Source organism: Asparagus officinalis, chromosome 9 (genome assembly GCF_001876935.1).
Source record: "Asparagus officinalis chromosome 9, Aspof.V1, whole genome shotgun sequence".
NCBI lineage: Eukaryota > Viridiplantae > Streptophyta > Magnoliopsida > Asparagales > Asparagaceae > Asparagus > Asparagus officinalis.
In genome coordinates this window covers 37,159,669-37,172,367 of record NC_033802.1, presented here as the reverse complement: position 1 = coordinate 37,172,367, position 12,699 = coordinate 37,159,669, and the positions used below count along the sequence as shown (strand labels likewise).

General features: G+C 38.0%; 1 protein-coding gene across 1 annotated transcript; it reads right to left on the bottom strand.

The window, feature by feature from the left end:
- Window positions 4,179–12,022, bottom strand: LOC109824584 (pentatricopeptide repeat-containing protein At5g48730, chloroplastic). Its single transcript, XM_020391214.1, has 3 exons — window positions 11,580–12,022; window positions 9,260–9,666; window positions 4,179–5,093 (listed from the first exon to the last, which is right to left on the bottom strand). Exons 1-3 carry the CDS (start codon window positions 11,985–11,987, stop codon window positions 4,355–4,357), a joined length of 1,554 nt encoding a protein of 517 aa, XP_020246803.1. The 5' UTR covers window positions 11,988–12,022; the 3' UTR covers window positions 4,179–4,354.

The window sequence follows — 12,699 nt, the reverse complement described above, 5'->3', positions numbered from 1 at the left end:
CGATGTTTATTATCGCAGAGTGGTTTGGAGAAGATCTTTTGGACTGAAGCACTTACATATATGAGTCACCTTATTAATAGGCTGCTTTCATCTACGATTAAGGGGAAGACCCCTATGGAGAAGTGGTCGGGAGAGCCAGCACTAGATTATGACCAGCTCAAGGTATTCGGGTGCCCTACATTTTATCATGTGAGAATAGATAAATTGGAACCTCGAGCTAGGAAGGCCATATTTGTAGGATTCAAGCGTGGTGTCAAGGGATACAAGCTATGGGATCTATTTGATACAAAGATTGTGCTGAGTAGGAATGTCACATTCGACGAGGCTTCTATCTTAAAGCTTCCTAGCTCTCATCAGGTGGAGAGCGACCCAACAGAGGTGGTGGAGATCGATGCAGCTCCATAGTATCCACATGGTGCAGTATCCATTAGACTGCCGACTGAGGTGATGCCAGGAGAGCATGACGGTGACACAGAGGATACGGTACTGATGTGTAGGATTAGGGACCGACGGTTTAGGTTCAGCATTCTATTGCGGTTCGGAGACAGAGGAGAGATATACGGATTCCAGCACGGTATGCCGATACAGTTGCGTATGCACTTCCGGTGAAGAGTATCGATGAGATTGTGCCTACTATATTCAGAGAGGCCGAGCAGAGTTTGGAGGCTGATTCGTGGCAGGTAGCTATGCAGGAGGAGATGGAGTCTCTTCACAAGAATGATGCGTGGGAGCTTGTTAGCTTCCAAAGGGGCGAAAGGTAATTGGTTGCAAGTGGGTATACACAAAGAAGGAAGGCATTGAGGGTACTCCATTGAGGTTCAAAGCTAGGTTGGTTGCGAAGGGCTATGCACAAGAGGAAGGTATTGACTATAATGAGGTTTTCTCTCCGATGGTGAAACACTCTTCGATTCAGATTTTGCTAGCTTTAGTGGCACAGTATGGTTTAGAGTTAGATCAGTTGGATGTGAAGACGATATTTTTTCATGGTGATCTTGATGAAGAAATATATATGACTCAGTCATTGGGATTCCGAGCTACAGGGAAGGAAAATTTGGTTTGCAAATTGAAGAAATTGCTATACGGTTTGAAGCAGTCTCCTTGACAATGGTATAGGCGATTCGATGGTTTTTATGATTGGTCATTCGTACACTCGGAGCCAGTTTGATCTTTGCGTATATTTTCGTATGTTGAAAGGAGGTGCGTACATCTATTTGTTACTTTATATCGATGACATGTTGGTTGCCTCTATTTCCAGATATACTATAGATGAGTTAAAGGCACAACTTTCAAAGGAGTTTAAGATGAAGGATTTGGGTGAGGAGAAGCGCATTTTAGGGATGAAGATCGGCAAAGACAAGAAGAATGGTAGAATTTGTTTGACACAGGTGGCTTATTTGAAGAAGGTTCGACAGCGATTTCATGTTAGCATGGATACGAAGCCAGTTATTGTACCTTTGGGAGCCCATTTGAAACTTTTAGCTGACCTTTCACCGAAGACAGTTGAAGATAGAGAGTTGATGTCAAAGACTCCATATGCGAGCGCGGTCAGGAGCTTGATGTATGTGATGGTATGTACGAGGTCAGATTTGTCACAGGCGGTAAGCATGGTTTCGAGATACATGCACGATCTAGGAGTGGGTCATAGGGACGCCGTGAGATTGATTTTGAGGTACATTTGAGGTACGCTCAATGTTGGTTTAGTTTATGAGTGGGACACTATAGGTAGGCAGTTGTGCATTGGCTATGTTGATTCGGATTATGCCGGGGATTTAAATAAGTACCGATCCACGACGGGGTATGTATTCACTTTGACCCGTGTGTCGGTGTGTTGGAGATGCACCTTACAGTCTACGGTGGCTTTGTCTACGACGGAGGCAGAGTATATGACGATTACGGAGGCTGTGAAGGAGGCTATTTGCTTTGAGGACTTTTGGAGGAACTTGGTATATCGCAGGGATCCGTCACTATTCATTGTGATAGCATGAGTGTTATCTATTTCACGTAGAATCAGGTTTTTCAAGCGAGGACGAAGCACATTGACGCTCGTTATCACTTCGTTCGAGGTGTTCTTGAATATGGCGATGTGGTGATTGTGAAGGTTCACACGAAGGATAATCTGACGGATATGCTCACTAAGGTGGTTCCGAGCAATAAGTTTAATCATTGTCGAAACTTGTTGCACAATCGTGACTGTTGAGGTCGTTGGCGGCCATTTGAGTGAACTACGTGAAGACTTGATTCCTTAGGCAAGAGGATACGTAGGCAGTCTTTCTTCCAATGTCTCTGCTCCTTGCAGAATGCACATTGGTTCTTTGCTAATTGATGGCGGCTTCTTAACTTTGAAAGATAGAGCAATTGGTGGCATGTACTCACCAATAGAACTACATGAGGTCTATCCCTCTAAACTTTTTCAATAATTTTAAGGGTCAAAAAAAAATTCACCCAGTGGGTCCATTCATAAAAATAGAATTACAGGATCTATTCAGAATTAACCCTAATGTCCACTTGCAATGGTCTTGGATTCTCTCATCCAACGAGAGAAAGATTCATTTAAGGCAATTTTCTATCTATACCCTTGAACAAAATTCCCTTGCCTTTCACTTCTTAACTAAGTTACAATGACTACTGTTAGTTATGTCAGATGATATTTTTGGCAGGGATGTGTAATTATTTATGGAAAAAAATAATGTACGAAAATTGAAGGAGCATTATTAGGACATCATTTTAGCAGAGGTTTAACAGTCTGCGCAAGATACTTCTTCAGTATCCACAAAAAGATATCGTATACTGTAATTTGCAGTCCTTAGACATTTCATGAACATGTAAATTTACTCACTAAACACTTTGATTCAGAAAAGCCAAATGTAGCTATCAACACATCTGGCTAAACTACAGAAACTAGGACACGGGTTGCCTAAGGACGAGGCAATTGAGAATTAAGAGATGAGAGAGAGAGAGAGAGAGAGAGAGAGAGAGAGAGAGAGAGATCACATGAAGGAGAATATGATCACCCACCACGATATATCAAGACTCAGAGAGAGAGAGAGAGAGAGAGAGAGAGAGAGAGAGAGAGATCACATGAAGGAGAATATGATCACCCACCACGATATATCAAGACTCCGACAAAAGTTCACGGGCAACTTGGCGTAGAGCAACGCAAACCGACGAAGTGACCAAGTGATGCACGCCTAATGTATCCAAAAATACAGCAGACAGCGTTGGCCAAATTCTATGCCGACCACGATGCTATTATAACTTACATGACCCCCATTATATATCTTCCTAGAATAGAGACCTACTGGATAGATAATTAAAGATAAAATTATGAATTCACTTGACTCTATGTGCTTTCTTTATTGGGCTACGATTTAATACATTGGGTTGGGCCGGGATTATATTCTTTTAGCCCTGATCCGGCCCATTAGGATGCCTGACTCGAACAATGACAATAGACAAAAGTTCAATGGAGATCTATGACGTTCCAAGCCAATGCCATTCGGATCCTTCAATTGAGATCTATGATGTTTCAGCCCAATGTAATTCGGATCCTTAATATTTGAAAGCCATTAGTATATGACCCTAACATCATCTCCGTCATCAATCTATATTCTTTTTACAAACTTCTGTTAAATCTTGCAAACATGGCTCCACCATATCAGCAAAAAACTCAGTGTCCTACCACATCAATAAAAAATTAGTAAAATTAAAAGTTTTTACTTAACTTCGACTTTCACTAATTTTTAAACTGGCGAGGTAGTGACATGTCAAGGCCATGTCAGAAACATTTAATGGAAGTTTGCATTAGGAACCCCCACTGATGACTTCCAAATGTAAAGAACCCAAATAATATTTAGCCAATACATTAGGAATCTCCATTGAAGTTTTCCCATAACAAAACTCATTGCACTGTTCCCATCGTGTAATATTCTAATCTTCATATACATACAGACATGTGTGTGTAAGGAAGAGAGAGAGAGAGAGAGAGAGAGTGTAAGGAAAAGTGTGTGTGTGTATAAGGAAAAGAGTGTGTGTGCTTGGTGTGTGTGTTTAAGGAAAGAGTTTCTGAAGTTCCATACCTTAGATTCAATATAAGAAAAGGCATCTTGATTCATGGATTAGACTATTTCAAATAAATGATCTGCTCCATTCATCATGATCTAAACATCTCAAAACGTCTATAAAATAAGAATCATGATGTTTAATTACTTCTAACACATTTTTCATTGTCCATTTCGTTATATTGAAGTAAAACAACTAATTTTACAACTATTTGATGCATGACTAACTACAACCCAATATGCCTGGTTTTTTGTTTATGCACAATTAAAAACATACAATTGGTGGAAGAATCATGCTAAATTTGAGCTTTTGATGGAGCCTGCAGATGGCGTACATCTCTTTTCGGCAACTCAGTGTCATCGTTGCTGAGATCTCTAAGTTCTTGAACTCTATGGTCATCGATCCCCCTGCTTACATAAGCCTTAATCATGGTCCTACAGGTTATTTTATCAGGAACACAGCCTCTCTTCTTCATTATCTCTAGCACTTCTCTCATCTCCACAAGGCACCCTACTCTCCCATAAGCATCCACAAGGCAATTAAAGAACACATTATCCAACAAAACATCCGAGTTCTCAATATGTCTCATCACCGCTTTTATTTTCTCCACTTTTTCCACTCTTCCATAAGCTCTAACAAGTGAACATAACGTAACACAATTTGGCTTTATCCTCTCAGACTTCATGAGTCTGAACAGATACTCCATCTGCTTCAAATCCCCTGCCCTCCCAAATGCGTCGATAACTACATTATAAGTCACTACAGTCCAAGAGAAGTAGTATTTCTGCATGTATTCCATGACCGCACTCATTTTTTCATACTTTTTAGATTTTCCATAGGAATCGAGCAGTATGTTGAATGTTTTGATGCTGGGGGCGATGCCAGAGCTTTGGAACTTGTCATAGCATTTCTCCATCATCTCGATCTGCCCACTTCGTCCAAATGCTCGGAGAGTAGCATTCATGGTCCAAATGTCAGGCTCACAGTCACGATTTTGGAGCATTTCCAGTAGTGCTGCTTCCATCTCTGCAAACCTTCGAGAGAAACAATAAATTGACTCAATAATCCTAACTGAAACAGAAGCAGGAATATTGATAAAGCAATTGGGCTATGGAAAGTTTAACATCGAAGGAACAAGTTTTCATCAGACAGAATTTAAAAAAAACAATGCATATTCCAGGACGTGGAGGTGATTTCGACTAGATATATCAGTAGCATTTTCTATTTCAACAAAAATTAAACTAAATTTCCTTTTTCTTGTGTTTCGTTTCATGTGCTTTGACTGTATTTGGTTGTATGGAAAGTGAAATAGGAGCTCCATCAGTGTAATGAATCTGGCCTTGATGATGAACGCAGAAAGCAAAACAATCACACAACAAAAACATATACTTGGTTCGACAATTTGCTTACAGAGAAGAAATACTTCATTACTCGAAGGAGATGTGTTGGACCATTGAAGTCATTTTCTGATTCTCCATCATTGAATCCAGTAGGGCCTTCAACATGGAGTTCTATTAGGATCCCAAATCGGCAGTAATTTGAAGTCTGATTGTAGTTCACCTAGAAGAGCCAACATAAAATCAAATTCAAGTTATTAACCGGTCTAGGAATCTAACATGGAATTAGATTGTCCATCTCACTTCCTCGGCTTCTTCTTTTCAAGTGAATCAAACTCCCAATTCATAATCTGCATGCTGCCAAATAACTTTAATTATGTACGTGGCCTATATTTGCCCATCTGTGAGCCTCATGGTTGATCCTACTGTTAAGCCCCATCCAAGTTTTATTGCATGTTAATTTACATTCTCCACCTTAGCTTACATCTAAACAAGTTCAGCTGGGAGTCAAACCTTCATGCCCCACATTCCCTCAAGTGTTACAGTCCCTCTACTGTTATTGCCTCTCCTGAGTCACATGTGATGTCGCTCTTATTTCATGAGCACATGAATGATCTTTTCAACAGGAATTGGTTTCATCAACATTTCAGTCGGGTTCTCTTTCATATTAATTTTCACCAACATGGTATTTTTCCTTGTCTCCCACTCTATATGATATTGTGATATCTCACATCTATACACTTCATTTATTATAGCAGTAATGTTAGAACCTATCTTCCTGGTACTTACATCACTCATTTTCCACCAGTCTCTCCGTGATATTGTAACATATACTATTTGAAGAGATCCCCAACAATCATGTAGCCTCTTCGACATAATAAGAAGCAAACCCTGTTCCTGCAACTTTTGCCTTGAATGGAGTCTGAATATGGTTTAAGTATTAGGAGTGCTGGAAGAGTAATTTTCCACTGATTTTCAAATTTTATAAACTGTATACAACCACTAAAATGTGTGTGCAAAGCCTTTGAAGATCGGATTCAAAATGTGAATAACATGAGGTGACCAAAAGATGAACTCCTATACTTTCTTAATGTTCTGCCCTGCAGACTTACACTTTGCACTTTTGTCAATTACCACTTAATGAACATGTGTTGCACCAACTTCATCAATCATTTCAGCTGGTATTGAGCATTAACAAAATCAGTATTTTCGATCCCAAAAAAACTCAGCATATAAGAATATTGCTCCATGACTATTTACGAAGATACACACCTGCTTAAACACAAAAGCCGCAAGCAACAAAGCCTATCTAAGAAGCATTTGATATCATAGAGAGAGATATTGGTGTATATGAATATTATAGGGGTATTATGTGCTAGTCGTATTGCCTTCAATGTCCTTGGAAATCGTCAGTTTGCTGAAGTGGTGTCTTATACTAACACAGGCCCTAAAGGTTATTAGATACCTTCATATGACAAAGTTGGCACCAATTTACTCGAGTGAAAAAGAAATATTGAAAAGATATCTAAGTTACTCAAGGACACTATAACCAAGGGGCATCATTGTGTCAGATGGCTAGAGCAACATCAAGCACCAACAACTGATAAATGTTCTTGCAGTCAATAGATGTGGAGCAATGTTCTTTTATGCTGAGAATTTTGTGGGATTTAAAGACGGGTTCTATTATTGTTCAGCATTTGCTGAAAGCAATTGATGAAGTTGGTGCAACAAATATTTTCCAATTGGTAACTAACAATGCTGCAAAATGTAAATCTCCATACAACAAAATTGAGAAAGTACACAAACATATCTTTGAGTCATCTTGCATTGTTCACATTCTGAATCTGATCCTCAAAGATTTTGCATATTTGAGTTATTGCAAATAGTTTATAAAAATGGAAAATCAATATTGAAATATTTTCTTTGTCTCAACCACTCCCAATGCTTAGCCATTTTAGGATTTCATTCAAGGCTGAGTTGTTGGAAGTTATAGAAATTAGGTTTGCTTTACATTATGTCTTTATTGAAGAGGCTATTTGACTGTAGGGTATCCCTACAAATAGTGTTTGTTAATGGAGAGAGTGGTTGAAAATCAATGATGAAAGCAGCAGAATGAAAGGTTCTAATGTTAAGGCTACAATAAATGATGATAATGTTTCGAGGGGAAGTTGAAAACATTGTTACCATCACTAAATTAATCTATCACTTAGTGAGGTGGTCTGATGGTCAAGGGCAGAAGATGAGAAATCTATGCGATGACAGATAACATGATCAATAAAATTAAAGACATAATTAGAGCAAACAGATACAGCAGTGACTACCCTAAAGTGGAGGATGTAATTCTTGCTAGGTGGGGGAAAATGAATATCCCTATGCATTGTATTAACTTTGTTCTCACACCTAGATCTTATCATGTCAACTACCTTGAGACTCCCACTCTGGGAGGACGCTAGAAGACTTAATAAAGATAAAGAAGTGATAGGTGTCATGGAGGCCTTTGATAGAATATGTAAAAATGTAGAGGTCAAGCTCATGTGTGAACAATTTGCAACATTGACAATGAAAGTGTTATATGACCCCAACGCTCAATTTGATGCAATGACTATGGACACTATTGATTGGTGGTCAACGTATGGCTTAGAAACTGGACAATGAGCTAATGCTGCCAAGAAGATTTAGTCTCCCCCTATTAGTAGCTCTTCAGCTGGAACAAGTTGGAGTATTTATTCCTACATATGTAGTGTCAAAATTAACAGATTGAACAGTGAAAGGCAAATAAATTAGTATTCCTCCATTCAAACATTCGCCGCTTGTCGTATGATTTTGTGAGAATCACAAAACTGGTCGTTATAAAGAATATGATATTGACCACGATAATAACAATTTAGAGGACTGAAGTAAACTAAAGGAGCTTAAATGGAGCTGCCTGAAATCAGAATTAGGTGAAGATGCGCCTGATGCTAAGGAGAAGAGTTGGAAAAGGAAGAAATTTAATAAGGTGCTTAGTCTATTATATGTTTTATGAGTCTTATAAATTAAGATATTTTAAAAGTGAAGCATTTAAGCATGTTTTAGCAAAAAATATTGAAATGATAATTAGTTTCCTAGTTTCTAGTTGTTTATAATACTTCAAGAAATGCTAAGTGCACACAAAAACATTTATAAAGTACCACATAATGAACACATATAAGAAAGAAACCTACTCCTCCCCTTAAATTCATACATAGCTAATGACGAATAGTGTAACAGAATTCATATGGTGACCCAAATTCATATGGCGTCCCTCTTGATGATAAACAAATAAAGAAAACTAATCATACAACAAGTGTGTCGTTTAGCAATTAGTCTACGACCACAGTGAGAGGGAAATAGTTTTATTGTTTGAAAGAGACGACAATATATTCTTTCCTCTTAGAATGTTTAACAAGAGTATTTGCTCAATTACTTTGATTTTTCTTAAGTAGAATGAGTCTCTAGGGGAGTAATCGAGAACTTCAACATAGTTTGAGTACCATTCAAACTACTCTATAAAACTGTCTTTGGTTAGAAACTAATCTCAGCCATCCAAATACGGGGCTTCACTTGGTTCGTCTAGTGAAGTCAAATACCGTCTGATTAATTGATCATCCATCTTTGCTTCCAATTGAACATTTAAAATATAGTTCTCTTACCTTCTATATCTTGTGATTATAGATGAGCCTTTGATATTTTGGATCTACTTTCCTTTTCACAACACATACACATGCACCATGTCAAGTTTCACAACGAGAAGCAATATTAGTGTCAATGCCAGCAAAAAAAGTTGCCCCAGAATGCTTAATCATTGCATGAGAAATCATAATTCACAATAGAACATAAAATACCTGCTTTTTCTTCCATAAGCATCAATGAGGATGTTGTATATGCAAGTATTGGGCTGGATCCCAAAGCTCTTCATGTCCGCAAGCAGGATTTGTGCCTTATCAAACTCAAAGAACTGAAGGCAGGATTTGATGAGAATGGAGTAGGTATGGACATCGGGATAGCATCCATCTGTAACTTTCATCTTTTCAAGAATTGAGAATGCTTGGTCTAGTAGGCCACTTCTGCTGTATGCTGAGACAAGAGCAGTGTAACTTTCATGATTTATGATGCAACCTTCATCAACCATGTCTTGGAAAAGTGAAAGTGCTCTTTCAGGCTGTCTGCATTTTCCAAGCATCACAATGAGTTTGATGTATATGCCGGTATTGGGTCTGTACCATAGCTGCTCACGGAGAAGTTCAAAAACCTAACACAGCAAATAAAAGAAGGATTTAGTGAGAAATTGTGAAATGAAGTTGGCTGTTTAGGGAAAGTGATTATCACCTAGATAGTAGATATACAGACAAAAAATTTAGACCATGAATCGAAACCGATTAGAAACAAGAAAGTCCCATATGCATCTTGATATAGATCCTCCTAGAAGAAAGATCCTAAGGTTATGCCCAAGGAATGAGTGCTTACTAATTGTTGCCGTTGCCATCGTGTATCCTCACACTTCCGTGTTTTGATTGAAGAACCAAAACAAGAACTATTGATGTTTTAAATTGGTAATTAAAATAAATATTCCTAAGGTATATTCATATTACTAGTTAACATGGCTGCCTATTTGGCCTACATTTTCCTTCACTAAAACATGCCAAATCGCATCATGAGGAGACCTTCCATATAAATCCAACTCAAAAGCAATTCTATCCAAAAGGCTATTCTCAGTAATGATATGTAAAGAGTCCTTATCTTCTCATCAAGCATAATCAAATGACGCAGAAGTATGATCTATAAGGGATGAGGAGTCTATTAATCAATAGCTGCAGGAGCTAAAAGGAGCCTATTTTGCGAGTTATAACCGTGGACAAGCAAAGTATTGCAGCTACTTACTTTGGATAAAGGGTTATTTGCACAACTGCACTTTAATACCCCAAGTTTCACCTTTTCTTAACTTTGATATCCTGAAGTATTTTTTCAATATTTGACGCCCAAAGTGCAAAAAACTTGAAGCTAATTATGTTCAGGACTATATCAACATAGAAAAGTGGATGAGAAACAAGCTTCATTACCAAATTTCAAAATTTTGAGTTTTGGGAAAATGACGAACAAAGTTGAGACTTTGGGGAATCACATTCTCAAATTAACACTAATTTGAAAATTTTGGGGTATCAAATTGTCAGGACCTGATGAACAGCCAGGGACTCTGTCAATTGAGCCAAGGACCTTGGAAGCTTGAAGACTGGTGGCTTGGGGAGCTGGGGACTGATACGCAAAGTTGGGCTGACTTGTAAAGACTTTTAACTACAAAGGGTCTTGTAGTAAATGTCCAGTTTCAATTACCAACAGTCTTAACTACTCTCTGTTTTCTGTTAATTAGTTGTGCACGTTACTGTGTACATGTCTGTTTCCTGAAACCCAAACTCTTGACCTGAGTTGTATAAATAGGAGATTGTAAGTCAGTGAACAAATCATGAATGAAATAGAACTCTGTTCTTCTTCTCAAACTCAACTCCTGTTCCCTTCCTCTCTCAAATTTTCTCAATTCTCTCCTACACAAACTCTGAACTCTCAATCTCTGTCTTCATTCTTTTTCAACCTCTGCTCACATTCCTCCTTAATTCTTCCTACAATTCTTTCTCAATCTTGTTTCAGTTTCAGCCATGGCAAGCAACACAGGCAAGAGAATCAACAGAGGATTCAGATCCTCACACAAATTCTCAAAATAGAACTTTAGGGTATCAATATTAGAAGGGAGTGAAACTTTGGGATATTAAATTGCAAAAAGTTCAGCTCATGTATTCAGACCGAGTAGAAACAAGAAAGTATCCTATGCATGTTGATAAAAAACCTGCTTGAATGCAAATATCACGTCTACTTACACAAAAATCCTCAACATCAAGTAAAAATATCTTATCTGCACTAAATTAACTAATCACATAATTCTAACCAAACGCTCTCAACATCAAGTAAAAATATCTTATCTGCACTAAATTAATCAACGAATCTTGATCGTTTTCTCCCAACCCATTAATGAAATTATGGAAAAGCAACAATGTCAATAATCATAATAACATCAAAATAAACAAAATCTTTATGCATTCAATCAAACTGGGTTTTTCGCCTACAACCCATTTGAAGAAATGCCAACATAAAAATGATAAAAGAATATCTAACCTTGAGAGCAGATTCCCATCGAAGGGCCTTTATCCGCTCATGGAGAGCCTCAAGAACTGTCCTTGGGAGGAGTTTCTTTGAACTGGTACCGCCCCTCTTCTTCTCGAGAACAGCCTTGGTTGCCTCCCTCCTCAAGATGATCGATATCGCTTTTTCCGATGCGATCTTGCGATTTCTCTCTTCTCTTCTCCCTCTCGGTTCCCTTTCTTTGTCTCTGTCACTGAATTGAGCTAAGGACGATGGTGATGATGATAGTACAAGAATGTGCGGGCGTTTTCTTCTCTTGTTTCTCATCTTAATCGGGTGAAGAAGAAGAAGAAGCAGAGTGTTGTTGTTGGTTTTGAAAGGAGGATGCGCAGCAGAGAGAGAAGAGGAGGGAGATGAAGAGATAGTGGTCATCGTTGCCATTACACTGCCAACTGTTCGTCTCCTTCGCGCATTCTTTCGGGTGTTAAATAGCTGGGGGGTTTTGAATAATCCTCGATATTCGCAAAACTATCCCCCATATCTTGTTATTTGCAAACATACCCCTCAACGCAAGCAAATTTGGTTTTTCTCCCGCTCCAACTCCAACTAAAAAATGTCAGCTTTTTAAACAAGGCAATGTCCAAACTTCCAATAGGTTGCAACATTTTACTATTTTTAAATAGGTAAGTGAAAGGAGTAGAAAAAATTACTGTGAGAGAATTGTGGGACAATTTTGTAAATATTAAGATTTGAAGAGTAATTTTGCAAATATGGAAGATTTGAGAGATGTATATGAAAAAAAACATAATGATTATTGCGTCTTTTTCATATTAGTACATTGTCTTTAATTTTTCCATTGTTTTAGAACTGAATCGAATTAGTTGTATTTGGTTTGGTTTTGACTAGTTCATTTTGTTAGGACGTTATCCATGCAATATCTCTGTTTGAGTAATAATAAACTCTTATTCAGTATTAATATTTTTTTGAAATGTTTTACTACAAATAAATATAGGTATGGGACATGTACGAGCCGAAAATGACACGAAAATTAGCTTAAAATCTGATTTCACCATCATTACCATCGATTGTGGCATTTGACCATCAATGTTGGTTGATGACCATTGATCAATGATCCATCGATAGTGTAAAAGTC

Excerpts from the sequence above, each read along its gene's own strand:
- LOC109824584 (XM_020391214.1), bottom strand. The coding sequence starts at position 11,987 with ATGGCAACGATGACCACTATCTCTTCATCTCCCTCCTCTTCTCTCTCT. Across the intron at positions 9,667-11,579 it reads GATGGGAATCTGCTCTCAAG|GTTTTTGAACTTCTCCGTGA; the intron begins GTTAGATATTCT and ends TTGCTGTGTTAG. Across the intron at positions 5,094-9,259 it reads GCTTATGGAAGAAAAAGCAG|GTTTGCAGAGATGGAAGCAG; the intron begins GTATTTTATGTT and ends TTTCTCTCGAAG.